The sequence below is a fragment of the Tachypleus tridentatus genome, chromosome 9, assembly GCF_004210375.1.
Source record: "Tachypleus tridentatus isolate NWPU-2018 chromosome 9, ASM421037v1, whole genome shotgun sequence".
NCBI classification, from domain to species: Eukaryota; Metazoa; Arthropoda; class Merostomata; order Xiphosura; family Limulidae; genus Tachypleus; species Tachypleus tridentatus.
In genome coordinates this window covers 23,552,073-23,576,291 of record NC_134833.1, presented here as the reverse complement: position 1 = coordinate 23,576,291, position 24,219 = coordinate 23,552,073, and the positions used below count along the sequence as shown (strand labels likewise).

The following is a 24,219-nucleotide window of genomic DNA, read 5'->3' as shown; positions in this document are numbered from 1 at the left end:
ACAACTAGTGGTTTAACAGTTACTTATGGTGCAGTTGACGTATGTCAAATTTGATTACACATACGTTCTTTTGATAACACAAAACTTCCGAAGTAGAAGATTTTGCGGTAGTGTTGTGGGACGTGCTTCTAATCATTTTAAAGAACTGTAGCACTATTCTTATAATTCTGTTAATATTTTAACCTACTTTTATAGCGCGATAAACTCATATACAATTTTTCAAAAACTCTGATTTCTTGATTTCGATAGTAGGAAGATGGATTGATAAAATTTACAAATTACAAGACGTTTATTAATATGGATAGATCTTTAAGCTCACGTTGGGAGGGCGTTAATAAATGTGTCCATTCGTGTTCTTCGGCAGGTTTAACTGAAAGTCTAAGAGAATTTGTGACACCAAATAGTCCAGTTTATAAAAGCTTTTGTAGTGTAGATCGAAATATAAGTCATGAAGAAGAATTATTTACTCTAGAAAACACTAGACTTTACTTTATGGAGGATGAAGAAGATTTGGATCCTAATATTATTTAATAATAATATTAGGCCTAACGTTTGTAGAAGTTCGAACGCGAACGGACCGCGACATAATGCTCGTGGGAAGCGAGATACAAGATATTCCGTCTCACAAGACAAATTTATTGAAAATGGATATTCAAACGGATATTTAATAGAAGACCATCTTTTGGATGATGATGAACCATTACTAGTAAGTAATCTGCTAAATCACTAAATCATGATTAAATGCTAGTACTATTAGTATTATCATATTTAAATTTTAGAGCAAAATCATAAGCATATAAAGTCACTGAAGTTGCTTTACACTATGCTAATGAAAATCAAAAGCTATTGAATAATTAATGAGCACAGTTATAATAATGATAATAAAATGAACATATTATGAGAAAAACCATAAAATTAAAAATAAGATCAGTAAATTTCTCATTAACTTTTAGTTAGAAAATCAGTGGTTGTAATTAAATTCTGATCAAAGAAATCTTGCTTTTATGCTCTTGGCCATAATCCCAGTAAAATCTTGTAAGTTTAACCCTTTAATGTACATTGTAACCTACAGATAACTATCTGTTTTTACTTAATACACATACAACTTACATTAAAAGTTAAATAGTTGAATACTCTTACATCCAGATAGCAATCTAAATATACCATTTAATTTTCTTGGTGGTTCCTCAGTTGAACTGTGTTACTTTTAGACAGAATATGTATTTATAACTTAACAAAACACATTTGGTTTCACAAAAACATTTATTGTGCAGTATAGACCAACTTAGGAATTCAATGAAAACATTTTTTTTCATAATGTTTGCATTAAAAGGTTAAGAGATTTAGGTAATTTCTAAATGTGTAAATAATCCTAATAATGACAAATTAAAAATTAATAAAACATTCAAATGTATGTTCAGAACTATAACTGGTACTGTTAATGAAACTGACATTAGATAATAGCCCTAAAACACATAATTTGCTATACTTTATTTAAAAGCATTAAACTGCTTAATTTCTCACATTGGATGAATTCATTGGGCTTTTGTGAAAGTCTAAAATTGTGAACTGGACATCAGAAGCTGCAGATCAGTTGTTGCTTCAACAGTAGTCATGCATTATCCGAAAGACTTGTTGTTGTGAGGTTATTTAAAGTTGTGGGTTGTATCTTCACAGCTACTTTTTATGTTTCCAAGTTCTTTTCATTTGTAAGTTCTTACCTTTGTTCAAATTTTTTTTTCAGTAAGTTTTGTGTAATTTGACCCTTTTACTAATGTTAAGGTGACTTTTGGATGATTTTCAGTCAAATTTAAAAACCATTGACACTTATTCTTCTTCTAACAGTAATGGTTTATATTTAGGTTGTATTATTTTGTCTGAGCCTAGGGATAGCTTGGAATTGTAATGATGTTTTGTTTTCACTTTCACATGCTTGTAATGAATTTCTTTCAAATATAAAAGGATACTTGTCTCCATATTTGACTTTAGTTTCTTCTGAGTAGACTGTCACGATCAGGTGTTAGAGTGTTTGACTTGCGTATCGAGAGTTTGAATCCCCATCCCACCAAACATGCTCATGGTTTCTCTTGTGGAGGGTTAATAAAGTTATGGTCAATCCCACTGTTCATTGGTAAAAAGAGTAACCCAAGAGTTACAGTGCGTGGTAGTGAGTAACTGCCTTCCTTCTAGTCTTTCACTACAAAATTGATTTTGGCTAGCTCGGGTAGCTCTGATGTAGCTTTACTTGAAATATAAAAGAAACCAAATCACCTGAGTAGGAAAACAGTAGGATTACTTTTGATAATTCTCCAAGGTTTTTAAATCACGTAGCTAAGAGTTTTTAGTAAGTCTAATTCCAAATTGTCTTATTCAAGTGTCTCCACTAAAGAGGTTATTTTTATTCATAAGAAGTCCTAAATGAACATGTCTTTAAGCACTGATTTTTAGTATGGAATCCTATTGTGGAGAAAAATAAATGTATTTAGAAATTTTCATGAAATTAATATCTTACATAGAATTAATAACGTACAAGAATGGAATGAAAGTTATTGTTGGAATACAGGGAATGAAGAGCTGATGTGCTAATGGTCCTTTGAGTCATTAACCCTGATGAAATATTGACCCAGACATTCAACCAAAACTAGAGGATATTCTAAACTCACGTGAAGATATACTTCCAAAGAATATTCTTCCAAATGGCTGTATCTGGGTCGAGCTTCTTAAGCCAGATGCAAAATATGTAAATAAGGAGGTTCAAGTTATGGTAAAAGAATCTAAACTGTTTGTAACCTCCTAATACTTGCAAAGCATAGTTGTAAGTTCTATAGTTCCCCAAGAGAAGTTATATAAGTATTGTTGGGTAGCCTTAAGTGAGTCAATCATATGAACAGTGTGTTGGACTGAGTGCAAACGTAAGTGTATTTGAAACTTGTCTGTCATATATGGTAGAGATAGTAACTATAAACTGTTATAATTTTTTTTAATTCAGAAAAAGAGACCTGAGATTTGTCAGGCTCAGAATTTATTCTCTGTACTGTTTTTGATAGAATCAATATTTAGTTATCTAATGTTTCTGATAATTCTGTGGTATCATAGTTCTGTGAGTTGTGATTAAGAATGATTGGAGATGTGTCACAAAACCATATCTCATTGATGCCTTTAAAGTAAACTCAGTATCAGTTAATAGTATTGAAAAAACTGTACTTCAAGTTTTCAACTTATAATAACAATAAATAACAGTCAGGAGCAATATTTATTTTTTTCAATTGGGAAAGAAGAATTTTATCTATAAAGTAGTGCCTGAATACGATTACAAAATGACAGCTGTTACATTGTACTTCCTGTTTCCACTTCCTCCCCATGACGTGTAGATAAATATTGTAGAACTTAAAGATTGAACACATTCATTATTGAATTTAGAAACATTAATTAAATTTATTCAGGAAACCATGAACTAGATCTACAATTATTTTAAAACCTTTGTTTGTGCAAATAAGAGAGTAACAATAAACAACATCCATACTGGAAGTAATGATGTTTGTGCACATCTTGAATATTTTATTGTAAACATTGTAAAACATTTTTAGACTTAAAATGTAGTAGTACTTTGAAATTATGTCATTAGAATGCTGTCAAAACCTCTCCGAATGGTGTTTATAACATAACTGTAGACTGATGCAATAGATCTGAAAGTTTTGTAATCTACAGAGAGTTTACAGTAGTCTGGTATTTAATTATTTGATTTAAGTTGGTTGTAGTTTCTTTGAAGACTTGACTTTTGTTTACTGTGCAACTGAAAATGTCCTTTGCACCGATTTTGTTTGTCTTTGCTTGTTGATACCTTGATTTATCTGAAAGATTTCAATTTTTATGTCAGTGTTCCTTCTAACTTTTCATGAGTAACAATAACATACTGTTTTGGGTTGGTTTGACTATCCACAAACCAATTCAGTTGGAGAATGTAACATTTTAATCAACATCATGAGAAAAATAGTTTGTTTTGCTTTTTCCATCTAAGTTTCTAAGATGCAGCCTTAGTTTTATAAACACATTCATCTTTTAAATTTCATGTGTTCCTCCATTAGGCTTAATGTGAGTAATAAAAATCATGCTAAAATATGTTTTTTGTTATCATTTTTACTTAGGCCATTATGGATTTCAAACTGTAGACAATTAAAAAATAGCATTTTACATATTTCTTATCCATCATGTGTCACGTTAGTTGTAAGTGAAACAGAAATGAGACTAGTTTGTCTAACTAGGTCAAAAACAGTTTACTGTTAATGAATTATGACTTACAAATTCATCCAAATTCTAGGAACACCTGTAGTAAGAGTTATAATAAAAGTAGCAGGTCCATATGGTATGTATAAAACATATATACAATACAGTAAACTATAATTGAGTTTAATCCATTATAACATGACACTTAGATTTTTACCTTACTTGAATATTCATGTTTGCAATTACAGTTGGTTTTACTTTTTGAAAAATAAGTTAGAAAGAAATGTTGCATGTTAAAAGAAATACTTAAGATTATTACATACAATTCAGTATTTTATTTTCTATATACTAGCACAAGCTCATTTGGAAGTAAAGACATTTTTGTCATGTTTTCCAGGGTGTTGTAGAATTTAATGGTGAAGGCTCAGATCACTGCCATGTATTTCAACCATCAAAAGAAAAAGTAAATAAAGCCAAACGTCAGTTGATGTTCAGCAGTTGTCTGTGTTTTTGTTTCATGCTCGTTGAATTTCTAGGTAAGTCTGTTTGAACATTTGCCTGACCTAAAAGAATTTTAATTAAAACTTATTGTGGAGTCTTGGTGCATTTTCTTACACCTGCTTTGTTTGAGATAAAATTAATTAATCTTGCCATTTTTCTGAATAAATGTTTGAATGTGCTTAGTTGTGTTTTTGGTACTCCTTGCACATTAAATTCAGCCTGAGTTTATATTGTGCCGTCTTCGAACTTCATTTTGCTAGAGAAGTGTAATCCATGGAAAATATGTGAAAATTACCTGTTAAAATCCATTTCAGACAGTTCTTCCTCGTGATTACCTGTGTTTGTGAAGTAATGAGAGAAACTGAATTTGTGTTACAGATGTTAACACTGAAAGAAAATCGTGATCAATGTTTGCCAGCTACAGTATCAGTTTTAAAACTTTAAAATGCGATACACTCAATTATTCAAGTATCTCATGATCATTGGGTGAACTATAATCCTGATGAATTGAAAAATTCCTAGCTTGGAATGGAGTTCAGACTTCATTTGAGTGAACAGCCTTGTTGAAGCATGCACTTCATTTTAATAAAATAATATTAAATTTTAAAAAACCACAAGTATCCAGATTTTTAGTTAAGCATAGATAACTTTTGTTCTTAATGACCATTGTAAAAAATTATTTAGGTTCTTCTGAACTACTTATAAATATTTAAATTGAATTTGCAAATACGGTAGTTAACTTGTATTAATTTGTTCAGTTTGTACAGTTATATAACATGTTGATGCTATGCTGTTATCATATCAGTACGTAGTGCTTAGCAGTTGTCGTCTTCATTTCTTTATATCCAAACAAAGTCTTCTTATTTACGTTGGTAAAACTGTTTTAAAAAAAAAGAGATTATAAGAGCAGTATTAATTAATGTAAAATAAATCATTTGTTTAAAGCATTACTTTGTCAAAAGTACTAAAGTTGGTGTAACTCTACAATAACACAGAAGACTAAAGGATAATGCTTTATGTACCCTGATATCAGGCTGTTATTGATTGGAGTAGGATTTGAAGATAATGAAAACAGTGTAGGGTTAAATATTTAAATCCTACTTTTCATACATCACATGGAAAATATTAATTATAATAGTATGTAGAAGTTCTGGAATAAGGGTTGTGTGTTACTTAATCTCAAGTATGTAAGATAAGTAATGAGAAGATATTTTTGTTATAATTATTCGTAGAAAACCTCTATGTTTTCATAAGGAAACGGCAGGAATTTTTTTTTATTGTTATCATAACACATGATAACTTACTGATAGTAAAGCAGAACTGAGGTTTCCGTGTAGCTTTATCAGAACCATGCAAAACAGGAAATCAGTATGCTATTATTACTATTTACCCATGTAAGTTGAATATGTGCATCAAACAGACAACTCATGGTTGAAAGAGTGAAAGCTATAAATGTTCTCTATGTATAATATTTACTGAGTGAATAACAAAAATAATCATATTTTAATTGTTCAAAAACATCCGTGATTAGAGACCAATATTCAACTCTCTAGATGTTTTTTCCTAGTATACTTATAAAAGTTTTGGACAAATGCAAAACATCCATGGTTAAGGAGAGGTATTATTCCATTTCATGCCCTTCTCTTCATTGTTTGCATGCCTTGGTTACATTCATTTGAATGTAATAAGTAAGCAATATATTAAGTTAAAGTTACACTAAGTGCTTAGTCCAAACAAGGTAAACATGAACTATAGGAAATACAGTGGCTGATTTTTAATGAACAGCCACTAGACCACACTCTTACCTTTCTAAATTGTGTACAAGCAGAATGCATATAGCATGTATGGCATTGCTTCAACAGCAGTATTACTAGTGATTGTGTTGTATCTAAGTTCACTTGGTATGTATCTGAAGCAGAACATATTTCTCTGGCACAGTTACTAGTTAAGCAGTATGCTGACCAGAGATGGAGAAAACAACCAGCTGGGGCTCGCTACCAAGTTTTGAGCTACCAAACTTATTTGCCCTTTAAGTCATAAGGCTATTATAATGTCACTGTTAATTTGTAAATGATTAGTCCAAATGTTACTGGTGGGTTTTATCAGCTTGTAGCTCATATGCAATTGATTCATCAAATTAAGTGGCCAGCTCTATTGAAGGTAACATAATATTTGTCCTCTTAATGCACTTTAAATTTACCCAAGACACTCATTAAGGTTTGAGTTGAGCTGTTATTGTTTTGCAGAACAAAACAACAACTGTAGTGGGGTCATTCCATGTCAAATTATCCAGGGGGCTGCAGGTGACCCCTACAGAATGCTTTGAAAAAATTCATGAGCTCATCTACCTATATACCTTTCACTCAGCCATATCTGCATAACTGTAATGCACACACAATATATTTGCATTGCCATGGGATCTAACCAGTTATGCCAATAAACATGTTCAGAAATGAATTAATTCTTTCTTGTTTCTTACAACTTCATTATTTAATATTGCGAAAGGCTGGTTAGAATATTTCAGTGGGATTCATAATATTCTGACAGGTATTTATCAAAATTGTATGGATATATTTGCATATAGTAACACACCTGAATTGAAGTTTTTTTAAGTGAAAAAACATATGGTCAGAGGATACATTAAAAAATTATAACTCAAAAAGTAGGTTGGACACCATCCTGATTTTTTTTTGTAGATCATATTCAGAGATGTAAGAATATATGGTAAAAATCTGAAAAGGCTGAATAACTGGTGACATGGCCAAACTGTGGCCTGAAGTAGGGCTATTTTTAGGTAAATCATAAAAAGTTGCATGCAACTAAATTTTTTTTACAGGAGATCTAATAGGCTTTTAATTACAACAATTGCTGATTTATCAACTGACATGTTATAGGAAATTTGAAAACAAAATTCAGCTTTGTATCGTATTAAGTCTCAGAGCTATGGCTGATTAAATAAACCAATGTTTTTTTACGATTTTGGGTTTTCAAGTGATTTTACAGCCTCACTATCAAAATCGTAAAATAGATAAACTTGGTTTGAGACCGTTTTTGAATTCTGTGAGATTAATTCAGTCAGTGTAGCAAATTTTAGCCTTCTACCACCATTACTCTTGCAGCTTTAAGCAGCCAAAATTGCCCGAAAATGAATTCGCCAAAAAAAAAATACATTTTACAGGGCTGTAAATCAGAAACTATTAGAGATATTGATCTAATCTTTGGAAATTTTTCATTATATGTGTAGAGGAGCACATGTGAATGTTTTCAAGGCATTCTGAGGTGTCACCTGGAATATTTTCCAAGATCTAGATGATTTGACATTAAATTACCCAGTGTGAAAAAAACTATATTTGATGGTATTTTGAAATTATAACCATGATCAGTTTAATCCATTGTGCTTTTATGTTACTTTGCTGTGCTTATTTTACTGTTAAATCTTGCATAAGGGAATTTTGCCAATTTAATACATTTATTTATGACCTCAGTATCTGTTTCATAATTCCTCTGGCATGAATATAAGGATTTGTTTAAATTTAGATCACCTGTTTTACTGTCATTGAATAAATCATGGTAATAGCTTGTTGTTTCAAGGCTACTTACATAACTTTATTAGTCATAAAAAGAGTCATTTTTTTATTGGTTTCATATTTGTTACATCACTAATAGTAAATACACTATAGTTTCCTTTATTATCTAATTCTTGCAGGTGGATATTTTGCCAACAGCTTAGCCATCATGACAGACGCAGCACATTTACTAAGTGATCTTGCTAGCTTCTCGATCAGTCTCTTTGCCCTCTGGGTAGGACAGAAACATCCAACTAAACGAATGTCATTTGGTTACTACAGAGCAGGCAAGTGTATTAGTTTTCATATTTATTTCTCAGTTGTTAGGTCTGAATTGTTTGTGTCATACTGATAGTTGTTTGTGTGCAAAGTAGATGTTTATATGTGTGTATGAAATGCATTTTAAACTTCCATGTTCTGTCTTTAGTGATAGTACAACATTTTCACAAGCATGCAAATGTTATGCTAGAAAGGGAGGGGGGGATAATTTCCATTTCATGCTTCTTAAAATTGGTAACAAAAGTGTTGTTTGATCTTTCATTTTATTATTTTTCTTTGGTTTTAATGTGATTGTGCCACTGTCAAACAAAATTATGAAATTTCTAGAATCCTGACTATAATGTGAAAAGTACCTTGAATATGTTTTAACTAAATTTTGTATATTTCTGGGTGGGAAAAAAACTGTTTTTGTAATGGAGACATGAAGAAAAGGGAATGATGGACTCTTTAGAAAATGTTGAATTATCTCTTAGCAAGATAAATACATGTAATTCATATTTTATACACAAAACATCACTTGAAATAGTAATGCCAAACCTAGACACTAATGCCTATTAAATTCAGTGTGCAATAAAATACAACTTTACTGTTAGTTTTGTTTTACCTTTTTGACTTCCTTTATTTGACATCCAGTTTGCAAGTCAATGAGACTGAATTTGGGCTGGAAGGGTGTTATACTTTCAGATGTTTAAGGGAGAACCAAGAAAGGGCTTGGTTTGTTAATATCTACAAAAGACTATGCTTAATTGCTAGAAGAATTCATATCTCAGTAGTGTTTGGCTACAAAGATGTGGAGCTTATGAGATGGTTGGACTGTGTTCATCTTGAAGAAAATAGCAGAAGCATTAATGTTCATGCATTAACCACAGTTTAGTCACTTTACAACAGCAGGTAAGATTTGTTGAGCCTTTATTGGCCATCTCTGTTGACAGAACTTGTGTGAAATAGCTTTATAGGATTGAGGAACCAGACCTTGTCTTAGACAATGTGTGAAGACACTATTGTTTTGTTTGGGGTTTTGGGTTAGGGTATGATATTTACTCCATCATTATCTGGAAATTACTGTGAATTCATTTGACACATGTAGGTGAAGATCTATAATGTATTTAAATACTTTGAAATTAAGAAATTAAAACTTGGCTAATATAAAACTTGGATTATGTAGTATGTCTTGATATCAAGCGTATTAACCAAAAGTGATGACAAAGTTGTTTAATAAATTGTTAAGGTGAATATAAAAGGTTTGACCCAACCGGGCCTGGCATGGCCAGGTGGTTAATGCACATGAGTCGTAACCTGAGGGTCACGGGTTTGAATCCCTGTCACACCAAACTTGGGGGTGTTATAATGTGATGGTCAGTCCCACTATTCATTGGTAAAAGAATAGGCCAAGAGTTTGCAGTGGGTGATGATGCCTAGTTGCCTCCCTCTAAGCTTATACTGATAAATTAGGGATGGCTATTGCAGATAGCTCTTGTGTAGCTTTGCATGAAATTCAAACAAACAAATAGTTGACCAGACTGTGTGCATGAGGATAAATAGAATTAGCAAATAAATTTTGAACTTAAATAAATAGAAAATCAATTATGTCAAAAACAAGGAAATGAACTAAGCTAGACTTGTGCTAAGTTATGAGAAGTAAGCCTACAATTGAAAAAAATGTATTATACTGCTGTACTTATTCTTTGTGGCATATTTGTGAAAACTCAAATGTCTCAAGCCAATCTTTTTCTTTCTTATCTGATAGACTAAGGCCATTGCAGGCCTAGCTTACCATGCTCTCAAATGTTAATCTGTGTTTGCAACAAATGAGTGTTGAGCCAGCTTCTTTTATATATATCTTTGACCATTGTTTATGTTTAATGTGAATATTTGAAACCATGCCTGGATGACCAAGTGGCAAAAAAATACCAATTCCCCTTGATGGTCACTGACTAACTCTTGAACTCGCTGTAATTTTGTCAACTAGCTACCGTGTTTCTCCAACAATAAGACAGGGCTTATATTAATTTTCACTCCAAAATATGACACTAGGGCTTATTTTTGGGGGATGTCTTATTTTGATATATTAAAAAAATGAAGTTACAAAGTAAAAATTATAAGACCTCTAAATAAATAGAAATTACGAAAAACATTCAGAAACTCATTAACAGGAATTTATTCAAAAACAATCATATCATCATCCTCTGGAATGTCTTGCAAATCATCTGTTTTTAAAATTCCTGCTGAGTTTTCATTTAACTCAATTTCTTGTAGAATTTTTGCACCTACTCTCTCATGTTGAGCATGAGCATTAAACTATTAAACTAACTGATTAATACTTAAACAAACTAATTAAACTAATTAATAAATTAATTTTTTTTTTATTTCTTTCCTCTTCCTGCCACTCTTAACTAGGGCTTATTTTAAGGGTAGGGCTTATATTAAAACTATCCCCAAAAATCACACTAGGTCTTATTTTATGGGTAGGTCTTATTATCGGAGAAACACGGTAATGGGTCATTCCATACCAACTCACTCAGGGCTTCCCAGTTCATGTCTTGGGTTTCTTTGAAAACATTTAAGCAAAAGCTTCATTTTGATTGTTTTAGCCACACAGTACAGCTTTAGGATTTTGCATAGCTGGCTGAATAAATCAAAATGAAGTTGTTACTTGAAAACCTATGACATGAACTGGGAAGCCCTAAGTGAGTTGACATGGAATGACCCTGTTGCTTATTTTAAGTACTGGTATATAGGTCCTCTAAAAAAGACAGGACAAATACTACCACCCTTACTAAATGGTAAACCTTAACATTACCTTTCACAGCTAACTAAAATAAGTTTTGTCAAATCAGGCTTGGCCAATGTTCATGAAATGAATTTGTGTTGTATTCATAGACTAATTATTGGTAAAAATCAGATTGAAAACTTGCAATACATATAAAAACCAGTGGGTGTTCGGAACACTACATTTTTTACAAGGATTTTTATGTTGTGTTGGTTAGCAACAAAAGTATAACCTCTATGAACCTATTTAAAATGGTGATATAACCATGACTCCCATTTACACCTTCATCACTAAATTTGTAATGGCCAGACAGTAATTAAACTATTCTATCTGAATAAATAAACGTGATGTGACACACACTGGCTTTTATATAGGTTTGATTAGAACAAGACCCCCTTTCATATTTTAAAAAAACAATTCAGAACTTATTTCTTGCACAGACTTATAAAGAAATAAAGTAAAAAATTTCTCTTTCCATAGATTTACTTAAATTTTGCTGCTTTTATGCCATTATTTTGATTGTTTTTGTGTTTTTAATTAATTTGAAACACTTGAGGCTTATGAAATGACAATAATAAACAAGAGTTTGTTGATATTGATTTAGCTAGTCATGCTAACAATTGCTCTTTTTTTTTGTTATTGCTAGCTTCTGGATTTTACAAGATCAAAATGCATTGTTTGACACTAAGTAATGAAATTATTAACTGTCTTAAATGTCCAATGAGGGAAAAGCTTTAATTCCACTTCTTTGTTTTGTGACTAAATCAGTACGTGTGGGTGTGTGCATCTTTTCTCCTGAAAAACAGGTAGTTTATTAAATATAATCATTGAGTTTTGTCATTATTTCTTCCTTTAAAATGAAAATAACTATTTCCAGAGATTCTCGGAGCTGTTGCAAGTGTTTTCATCATTTGGGTGCTCACTGGTGTTTTAGTATACATGGCTATCAACAGAGTGCGATTTCAGAACTATGAAATTGATACTGATGTAATGCTCATTGTGTCAGGTTGTGGAGTAGCAATGAATATCATGTAAGTTTTACTAAGTACAACATAAAAGTTTTAGTCTTACAGACAAAACATTAGTGGAATGTTTAAAACTCTATTATAACAGTAGAAAAGATAACTTATTATTTAATGACCTTGTAACACCAAATTTAATTTTTTATTTAACTAGACACCCAATGTTTTCATTCACTTTACTCCTCTAGATAAGGTTGTTTATTACTGGTATTAAAAAATGTCAGTCTAGATTTTGTTTCCAGTATTGTAACAAACTTCTGGTATTCAATAAACAGTACTGAAATTAAAAGTAAGTACTAGTATATAATTTGTAGTGAAACAAGTAGTAAAGCACAAATGTAATTTACTACTGGCTTATTTTTTCTTGTTTAGCAATCTAGAGGATTATTGTAAGGAAAATCACATACATAAATTTTGATTATGTTCAAAGGTCTACTTGTTTTAATATAACTGAATTTCATGAGAGGGCTATTTTGGTAATCAGAAATACCATCTAGAAAAATTTTGGACATGGTACATTATGCTAATTTGTATGGTTGGTTTGTAAGAACTGCTCAAACAATATTGTTTTAAGGTAACAAATGCTATGAAATTATTTAATAAAACGGGAAGCACTTTTAACCACTGCTCATAACTAGCTTGGTATGCTTCTAAAAGGCCAGGTGGTTAAGGAGCTCGACTCGTAATCTGAGGGTCGTGGGTTTGAATCCCTGTTGTACCAAACATGCTCGCCCTTTCAGTTATGGGGGTGCTATAATGTTATGGTCAATCCCACTATTCATTGGTAAAAAAGTAGCCCAAGAATTGGTGATGGGTGATGATGACTAGCTGCCTTCCCTCTAGTCTTACACTGCTAAATTAGGGACTACTAGTGCAGGTAGCCCTCATGTAGCTTTGTGCGAAATTCAAAAACAAACAAACAGTGCTTCCAAATAGAAAGTAATTTAATATTATTTTTAAAGCCATCTGAAACAACATATATCGACACATCTGTTATCATATATATTCCTCGAAACTTTTTAAACGTGATTTGAGAAATGTCGACCCGTATAACTGCACTTTGATGCATAAAATTGTTATGAAACCTCGAATGCATTTGTAAATAAATATGTTAACATTTTTATCTGTTCACTGCACTTACATTAGAAGAATATTCTTTGTAGTTAGTACTGTTTTAATGGTTAAAGGCAAATGATGCATAGCAGAACACTTCTCAGCTCTTAATGTGTGTTTAAGATATTAGTTATACACTAACTTGTAATAGAACATTTTTTTAAGGTGTTATGATGTCAGGTAGTGGAGTATTTTGTGAAAGTTTCATAATTTGTATCATTAATGAAGAAAGAATTAAAGTGACTTTTTCCAGCTTTGCTAAACTCGGCATGGGGGAGCTCAGTATAAAACTTGGGGCACACATTTATGTTATAATATTAAGCCGTACCAGTGCAGTAACGATCCAATATTGAGGAAAAGTTTGTCTGTCTGTATGTGCATTTCCTCCTATAAGAGTTGACCAAACAAAGTTTGTATTCAATTTTCCCATCTGTTGAAATGTTTTACAGAGTAAATCCTATATTATTACTGCAGTAGCTATTATAAATAGTTGAGATTGAACAAAACTCGCACGACAACAAAAATTCTACAAATAAAGATTGTAAAATATTTCAGAATTTCATTTAATTTCCAGTAATAACCAAATTATACAGTAACAGAATACTTAGTTATAAAGCAGAGAATAAAGATACTGCTGCTGTAGTAGTTTCCCATTTTTTCCTAACATGTATCATTTAACTTCCAGTTTATACTTGGGTTAGAATTAGAGCTTAAGTCTGAATTATAGAAGTATTTCACAATTATAATATTTAGTAAAGTATTTATTTCTTCTTGATGTTGAATGTAGATTTTTTGTACAAGCAAAATTCAAAATTGTTATTAAATATCATGCATTAATATACCAAATTCATACAGTAGAAATATTCACCACATCTCTGCTGTAAAATTGTGCTGCTTTGCCATTTCTCCAAAGTTTCTTGAATTAACTGCTGCATCTTCTCACATCTTATCTACTTCCCCATGTACATTTAAAAGGTCCATTTCCTTAAAGAATTAACGATACTGAAAATTCTCATGAAGATTTTACTTTCTTTCAGCAAATTTGTTTTTTTTTCCACTTTTTCAAGAAATAAAAGATGGAAGGATTCTTAAAACTAATCTACAAAATGTTTTAAGGTACTACATTTAAAGTGCCTTACAAAAGCTTCAGAAAGATAACCCGTTATGGCCTGAGAGTTCATTTGTACTTGTAGACTTTCACCAGATCTGTCAGGTTTTCACCAAGGGTAGCATTGGGTATGCAGTTTGCTGCTCAAAAACTTAATGTGTGTGTGTACATAAAAGTATTTTGGGAACTAATTCTAGCCCTATGTATGTTAAAGTTTAGCAAGGTTTATAAGTAACCATTGATATGCTATAGTATAGGTAGTTCATAGCACTTTTAAAAAATATAAGTATATTTTATTTACATGTTTAATCATGTAGTAGTTCTCAAGTGTTTCTCCTCATAATGTAATTTATGAGTCATTATGTAATAGTTTTTGAAAATAAGTAAACATAATTTTGGGAAATAATAAAACTAAGAACTTGTTTTTCACAGTTAATATATATAGATTTAGGTTAAGGGAAAAGTAACACAAAAACTCCACTTTAGGAAAGTAATAAGGTAAAGTCAAAGTTAATTCATATTTTGTATAATGTAGGGATTTTTCAGAACTATGTATTAAAATTATTTGAATATTTAAAAGATACATTTTATCAAGAAAATTTTGTAAGAGATGAAGTGAGGTTTTTAGCTTGGTTAATTTGTTGGTAGACAGCTGTATTTTTTTATTTTCAAAAATCAAAGCACTTCAGTCTTAATGTCATTAATATGTTTTTTTAATTGTGAATGTTTTTAATTTGTTCTTTAATTCTCTCTTATGCAGAATGGGACTTGTGCTTCATAGTTCTTCCTCAAGCCATAACCACAGTCATGGGTCAAATTCTAGTTCAACAGGCAACAGCCAGAACATAAATGTCAGGGCAGCATTTATTCATGTTTTAGGGGATCTTGTCCAAAGTACTGGTGTACTTATAGCTGCCTATATTATTCATTTTAAGGTTAGTATTTATGGTTGTAAGGAATAGTTATTTGATATCTGTTGATGTGTGTTATGTTTATAACACATTGACAGTGTTTGATATTCTCAGCTGCAAAACAGTCAGGTGTGACCGAATGATTAGCATGCCAGAAAATAATCCATTGTTAGATTCAAAACATGATAATAGACACAATAAAAGAGTCACGCAGTTATTTAAAATTATGGGTCAATCTGGTCTTGCAGGTTTAGTATGATCAAACTGGAAATTCAGAGGTTAATGGTCAGTTTCCAATTTTTGTAAACTTGCTATCTCAGTTTGGAACCATGAGTCTATTTTAAGAGTGATGGACAAGTTCAATTATTCAGTGAGTGTACCAAAAACCAATTGCAGTTTAAGCTGTCGACTAGCTGTTTTATTTCTAGCCTGTCAGTTTATATTGTTGGCACAAATAGTTCATGTGTAGGTTTATGAAAATATCTGAAACAAATTTGTCTGAAGTGTACATTTATTATTTTGTATTTAATCTTATAATAAATGAATGAGTTTATTCTTAAGTTTAAACCAGGTTATTTGTTATCTACATGCAGGTAGCAGACTGAATGAAAATGACTTACTGAGAAAATAATATCATAGCAAATAAAAAGTTGCTTTAATTCCTTTTAAAAGAGCAGTATTTTATGTATACACAGAAACAGTTTTATATAATAAGAGTTTCATATTGGAACCCACACTTTAAGGTGCCCTTTTCTTTTCATTAAAAAACTAAGATTACATATACCTGACCATTATTACGATAAATTTTCCTCCAAACACTAATTCGTATAACATAATTTGAGGAATCTAAATATATATTAACTGTACATTTTTGACCTATCAAATTATGTGTTTGTGATGCATTCTGGTAACCTAACTTTAATTAATCCATGAACCATGAATCATTTCTGATACATTTTGGCTTTCCAATTATGTTATCATGCTAAATGTATGAAACTAGTTTAAATTTCATGCTTATTAAGATGTACTTAAATTTAGTGTATTTGGTTTGTATATAACAGGCAAAAGGAGTAAGTTTGTGTAGTTTTTCAACTTTTTAACCATTTTAAGATGGCTTAACATTTCCTGGAATTTATAAAGCTGTTCTCTATTAAATATTTGTTTTATATTCCAAGCATTTTCTAAAAGAAATTGTAGAAGCAAATAATGATTGTGTACATTTAATGGTAAAGAAATTTATAGACGTTCTTAAAGATTTTTTTGGATTTATTTTTCAATCATACTTTTGTGCTTTAAACTCCAGATGTAAAATAACTCAAACATTTAAGAACTTCACTGAAGATAATGACTTGTTTTCTCAATGAAGAGTTGTTGTATATCATTTAATCATCTCATATGAGTTTAAAACAAATCTGTGAATCAGTATGTATGTTACTTAAGCTGGCTTCTAATAATGTTTCTTTCTTCATATTTATTGTAGCCTGAATATAAGCTAGCTGATCCTATTTGTACATTCATCTTCTCTGTTTTGGTGTTTTTTACCACCCTAACAATTATGAGAGATGCAATTCATGTGCTTATGGAAGGTTAGTAGCTGAACTTTGCATTTTTTAAATCATACTGCATTTTGATTATTTGATTTTTTTTAAAATTAACACAACCCTCTGGTGGTGATGGGGTATTATTGGAAAGCAACATGTATTCCTGTGATAAGTACATGTATTAAAGAATAATATTAACTCTAATTTAAACTTCGATTTTTGCATCAATGCATTTTCAGAGGAAAAAGTTACTGTAACCAGATATTCAAGTAAGTAACTTTGTGTTTGAGTGTGGAGCTCAGAATCAAATGATTTATCAATTGAAGAACTTTGCACTTGTTTTATTTAAGCTTCTGTGCCACAGAATCTCAACTGAGAATCTACATAGTTTTGGAATGATCTTTGAGAAACCAATATCTTTTGTATTTAACTTAAAATAAGTAGTTAGTCTGTTGTTACCACTAAATCTCTTGTTTATTCAACACAAGCTGATATTATCAGTGTATTTGCTATACTGGTTTGTCACCATACAGTTTATTGGGCAGTCTGCTATTGTTGACTTGATGTTACAATAACGTGTTGTTGTGGTTGAATCGTAGATGACCCTAAACTTTGGGTGTTTTCCTTTATTGTTTCTTAAGATGAATGAAAAGCAAACAAGTGCATTTGAGGGTGCAGTTGTCTGCAGACAAGGTTTTTCAGAAACTGTGTGTTCAGTTTATGGTTGAACAAGGCCAGCCAACAACTGATGGTTAAATGAAAAAGACAAGATCTGCCTGTATTCAATAGGCTTAAAGAGCTCATTCTGTTGAAAGTGGAGACAACTGTTATTCAGTGTCTTAGCAACACTGCAGGTGTAGGCATGCTGAAAAGCAGTCGCATGCCTGCAGATATTTTCTCATTTCATCCAGTTACAATTACACTATTCTATGGTATAATCTGTTTTTGAATGTAAAGGTTTTGTAAGATATAATTGGTTTATATTCTTCTGTAAATATATACTTTTTCATTATTTTATTTATAACTGATAGCACTGGTTAAGTTTCACATAATTCTGGAAAACTAGAATTTTTGAAAACTATCTCTTAAACTTCACTGTTAGGCAGTTGAACCCTGACATAAGTACTAGAAAATAATTCAGTATTTTACTTTTCTTCTATTAGATATTCATCTTTAAAGACTTCTGTAGACCAAAGTGTAAATAACTTGTTCATTCCTTCATTTAATACATCTAATAATATAAATGTATGTTTAATTTTAAAATTGTATGTAATAGGATTATTATTGGATATAAGCTTAAAATTATTATAAAAGTAAGCACAGCAGAATGTATTTTGAATTGATGATTGTGAATGATACGAAACAGCTAATATGTGACCTGTCAAAGTTTTTTGATATCTATACACTTCAGACAGAGGCTTTGTAAGCCACGTAACTGTTTAATGTTTCATTTTACCATAGTATAGTATTTATGGAACCAAAATGCAAACATATAAATAATTTATTTTTCTCATCATTCCAGGTTTCCCACGAGACATGAATTATGCAGTGATTAAATCAAACCTACAAAGTATTGAAGGAGTAGAAACAGCCCATAGTCTCCATATATGGTCTTTGACAGTTGATAAAAATGCCTTAGCTGTACACTTAGCTATAGGTTTGTATTGTTATGGCCTTTTGTCACCATAGAAGAAAGACAAGAAGGTTTTTGGATTTCTTATCAAAATGTCAGTTATTTTTCTCAAAAACATTTAATATCTAATAATTTTTAATTATTAAAATATTAACTTTAATTTCAAGTTTTATTAATATTACATTTCCAAGCATTATCCTGTAAAAACAAAAGTTCCACTTACATTCATTAAAATATAGTAATGTCTTATTTTATTCAACTGATATGTGACCCTTAAAAACTCTGAGATTGTGCATGCTCTTGGATTCATTCTGAGCCATTTTGGACAACTGTACATGTCACTTCACAGAGAAAAGAAATTCAGAATTTTTTTACAGCTTGTCATGTTACCAGAAAAACCAACCTGATAATTACACAGTTCTAGTTACGTTTATCGTTACAGCTTGTCATATTACCAGAAGAACCAACCTGATAATTACACAGTTCTAGTTACGTTTATCATTACAGCTTGTCATATTACCAGAAGAACCAACCTGATAATTACACAGTTCTAGTTACATTTATCGTTACAGCTTGTCATGTTACCAGAAGAACCAACCTGATAATTACACAGTTCTAGTTACGTTTATCGTTACAGCTTGTCATGTTACCAGAAGAACCAACCTGATAATTACACAATTCTAGTTAAGTTTATCGTTACAGCTTGTCATGTTACCAGAAAAACCAACCTGATAATTACACAGTTCTAGTTACGTTTATCGTTACAGCTTGTCATATTACCAGAAGAACCAACCTGATAATTACACAGTTCTAGTTACGTTTATCGTTACAGCTTGTCATATTACCAGAAGAACCAACCTGATAATTACACAGTTCTAGTTACATTTATCGTTACAGCTTGTCATGTTACCAGAAGAACCAACCTGATAATTACACAGTTCTAGTTACGTTTATCGTTACAGCTTGTCATGTTACCAGAAGAACCAACCTGATAATTACACAATTCTAGTTAAGTTTACCGAACGTTTAAGTATTAATTTTTTAAAAAACATCTTAGTTGCAATACATATTTAATTAGCCAGTTATGCCTCTTAAACAAATGAAAATGATTGGAAGTTTAAACAAATAACTATTACAGTAGTGTTAGCAATAAAACACAAAATATCTGTTTAATAATTTAAATTTTACTTTGTAACCAAGTCTAGCAAAAGCCATTTTGATGGATTTCTACCTACAGATGGATAACTTTCACCCTCGTGTGTTAAATTTTCAGACAGATCTTTTACGATTTAACTAAAGTGAAAAAGTGATTTAACAACTTGTATGTATGTTTTTGTATATAGATCCAGAATTTGATCCACATGTGGTTCTAAAAACTGCAGAATCTTTGATGCGAAGAAAATATGGTATTTATCACACTACAATCCAGGTGGAGAAGTACGATGCTTCAACCATGTTGTCTTGTTACACATGCCAAGGACCCAAGCACTAAATTCAATTAAACACTGTATTGTAAGTGATGGGCATTGAAATATTACAAATATTGTACCAGTATATTTAGAGAAAGAGTAGTCTGTTTAGAAACGAATTTTCTTCACCCTTTAACATGTTCTTCAGTCAAACCTTACATGTTAAAATTTTTAATTTTTTTAAAGATTGTTCCTAATCAGAAATGCGCGTTTTCATATTTTATTTACAATTGATATTTGTAGTAGGTTATTTATGTGATTATAACCACTATCTAAATAAGTATAACTGTTCCAGGGTATTAAACTACGATAATGACTTTAGTTCCACAACACGCACATGCAGTAATTTATAATATGGCAGATAATACTCCTGACTAGATAGTTTTGTCAAGTGTAATACTTACATACATAAATACATAATTCCTGTTTAGAGTAAAGTCAAAGAGTATAGAACTTCAAGTATGATTTCTACATAGATTACAAATGTGTAAAAAAACAACAATTGATTATATTATTGGTGAAATTTGGTTTTATGCTGTATGTATGTAAATTACACACACACAATTTTTTTTAAACAAACAAGCTAAGGTTCTTAGCCGTAATTATGAAACCTCTCCAGTTAGAAGTTGTTAATTTCTACATAATGTTTTCATTATCTTTGATACACATCAGTACTGTAGATAGTTGAGCAGCCAAATTTAAGGTGCATAACTTTCATTTAATTTTGTATTACATTTTTTTCTCCAGCAGTGGCTTAGTTGTAAGTCTGTGAAGGCTTATAACATTAAAAACTTAATACACATGGTGGACACAGTTCATATAGCTCATTGTGTAGCTCTGTGTTTAACACCAAACAAACAAAAGCTGTATCCTACTATTACGTGTTTAACTTTACAACAAGAAGTGGTGCAACTGTAGATTCAGTTAATTTGTTATTATTCATACCTAAGAAACTTAATGATACAGAAAACTTAATTTCATTGTAATGTCTCTTCCAAAATGCTTTGATTATTATTCATTTTTACAACAATCCAACCATTAACACGTGAGAAAACAAGCCAATCTAGCACAACTATGTGCAGAACTGTTGTTTATTTTTATGTAACTTAAAATTGTAGTAATGGTTTAAGTTCAAAACATATCAACTTGTTGGAACTGAGGTATTAGTAATTACAGTTGGACGATTAACCAATGTTATTGTTTACTATGTAATAAGGACACTGCTAATTGAGTTATTGAATATGTGGGGCTATCAGCTAATCACATACCAATAATTTTCCAACCCTTAATTTGTATGACACTTATTTGTTTGTCAAACAAAACGATATGTGTAAAATACAATTGAATTGTCATTATTAAACATAATGAGTGAGAAACCAAGTAAAAAACAATTATTTTGGGCCTAAAATGTATGAAGTAAGTTATTAGTGGTTGCTGTTGTGAAAGAAAAGATAGAGACCAGATCTTCTTAAGGTTCTCAGAACATGTTATAAATATTTATAATTTTAAATAAGAAGTGAACTAACACGGTTGGTACTGTTCTGTGTATATTAGTAGTAGTTAGAGTTGTTTTTTTTTTAATTACATAAAATATAATTAGCAAACAACATATTCTCTTTTTATTTACCATGGATAAAAGAATTACTTTAAATTAATACACCTAATATTTATGCATAGTATAAATTGTTAAATAGTTTTTCACATTTAACCAGCTCTTTTATGTAGGCATTAGAATATTGGGTGTTTTTAGTTTTTTTGTGAAGGTTCAGTTGAAGAAAAAAATAGAAAGGTATTATGACCACTATGAAATCATGTTCAGCTTCTTGGGAACTTTCAAGTGTAGTAACATGATACCTTAAATGCATAAACTTACTAGTGTGTTTGGCTTTCATTGTAACTTGTGGAGAAACTTGTCTGTGCTTTTTGTTTTCTCTTAAATTAACCCTGTTTGCACAGGTGGAGAAATCAAAGGAGACAATCCATCAACTTTTTATAGAGCGAGTGTCATTCAACATGGTACTACATATTTAACATCAGAGTTAGCAACTATTTATTTTACAATACCTTGGCAACTTAGCGACACCACAGTAGAAGATAGTAAAAATCAAAATACAGTATGATAAATCCTGTCACATTTGTTTAGATTCACAGATGGTAATGTTGGGATTGTGGCCAATATTCCTTCTCTAGTTTTATTCAGCAGTGAAAGAATCTGTTTCCTCCATAAATATTTTTCTGTTTAATATTTAAAAGACTATATCTATAAAATCTGTCTTCCAAGGTAACAAGTCGTCTAGGATGCTATGCCTTACACACTGTTGAAAAGTTTAAATTTCTGTGCTCTGTGGTAAGTGTACACATAGGTAGATTCACATTTCAAACACACATATTCAGTAAAGTTTTTACTGTTTTTGTAATGCTAAAATTACATCAAGTCCTTTAATCAAATTAAGTGACTGTGATCTGTGAATTTGATATACATTTTTGTATAACATTTACATTCCATTTACATATGTGTATATATAGTGAAAAATTGACCAGTATTGAAGATGATATAATTAGTCATGTGCAACTGATATTTCAAACTATGTGTGGCTTTTATTTTCTAATTTAATGGAGAAAACAACTTTGTGTGTAATATCAAAAGAACTTGGAACTGAAAGTGTATTAATGCTAACAAGTATACCTTAAAATTTGTTGTTACATTTTCTGTTGAGTTACTTTCAGACAAATTATTTATTGATATTGAAGTGTTATTTCTTTATGTTTAAATAATTAAGATAACTCAGAAATATTTTGCAATATTTGGTAGTTTAAAAAACATTGCATGCACATTGTACTTGTGTAGAATTTTGAATAAAGAAATGTGTATGGGATATTAAATTTTCACAACAAAAGATTTGCTCTATCAGATCGTTATGAATTATAGTTTTATAAATCCTCACAAAATTGTGATAGTTGGATGTTGTTAGAATAACAAAAAATAACTAAATTATTAGGTTTATAAATCAGCTTTTAGTACATTTAGGAAGTATAAAAAACGAGAATAAAGTATTATATTTCATTAGAAAATATTTAAAATAATATGAATTGTTTGTCACTCTTTGAAACTTAAATTATTTGTTCTAAATTGTTATTTTATTTGTTCTTGTAATGCTCAATTAAGAATAAAAGTGTTTTTTTTTAATTGAAAAAGGTTGCCACTTGTGTGTTCGTGAGATTATTTACACTACACTAGTCTCCTCCCTGAACATGTTTCATGTCAACTTTTGGTTTTTGTTTTTGTAGAAATTTTCATCTAAATTGTGAATGATTTAAGTGCATTTGTACTGCAGCAAGATATAAGATAAGTGTTTGCATGTTTAAACCAAGTTATAACATTGTGAAGTCTCCCGCTAGTACAGCGGTAAGTCTACGGATTTACGACGTTAAAACGGGAGTTTCGTTTTCCTTCGGTGGACTCGGCAGATAGTCCGATGTGGCTTTGCTATAAAAAAAAAACAGGACCAGCCCTTACTGTAGTTTATAATACAAGTTTCTATTAGATATTTATATTCAGTAACGGAACACGTTTTGTATTGTTATGTTACACTTACTGTACTTTCTAGTACTTATTTTAAAAATATTTCGTTTTATTGTTACGAAATACATGTTTTGAAAAGGTGATATTTTCGTTTATGGAACTTTTGAAATGTAAGCTTTAAAACGTAAAAAAAGCATAAAAGTAATTAGAAAAGAAGAATACTACAATTAATTATTACGCATATGTGTAAAATATGTAACAAAATCAAGAATATGTGAGATATATAAACCTTTGTTTTTCACTTCGTAATTTTAAGAAGTAAGTCTTTATTAAGTCTTAACGCCTTTACACTTCACCCAGATCAAGCTTCTCTAAGCCTATTAGGTTACTAAAGTAGTTAGCAAACTATGAAATTAATGTAACAGTTTCTTTAAAGACAAAAATAAAATTAATAGTTGCCCTACCAAATGTAATGTGAAAATTAAACCATTATTGGAATCGTCTCATGATTATTAAACGTAACATTGGAAGTTATAGATTAGGATAAAAGACATCTGAG

At 30.7% G+C, this 24,219-nt stretch overlaps 1 protein-coding gene across 3 annotated transcripts; it reads left to right on the top strand.

The window, feature by feature from the left end:
- LOC143224860 (proton-coupled zinc antiporter SLC30A2-like) lies at positions 1-23,332 on the top strand. Of its 3 annotated transcripts, none has more exons than XM_076453235.1 (8): positions 1-706; positions 4,622-4,760; positions 8,432-8,578; positions 12,218-12,371; positions 15,344-15,518; positions 16,975-17,080; positions 18,558-18,739; positions 20,012-20,133. In XM_076453235.1, the coding sequence occupies exons 1-7, from the start codon at positions 500-502 to the stop codon at positions 18,722-18,724; spliced, it is 1,095 nt and encodes a 364-aa protein (XP_076309350.1). In that variant the 5' UTR covers positions 1-499; the 3' UTR covers positions 18,725-18,739; positions 20,012-20,133. The 3 variants fall into 3 exon arrangements, with proteins under 3 accessions (XP_076309350.1, XP_076309348.1, XP_076309347.1); XM_076453233.1 differs by having other exon boundaries at positions 2-706; positions 18,558-18,762; positions 20,012-20,149; XM_076453232.1 differs by having other exon boundaries at positions 4-706; positions 18,558-18,692; positions 20,012-23,332.
- The last annotated feature ends 887 nt before the right edge of the window (positions 23,333-24,219 follow it).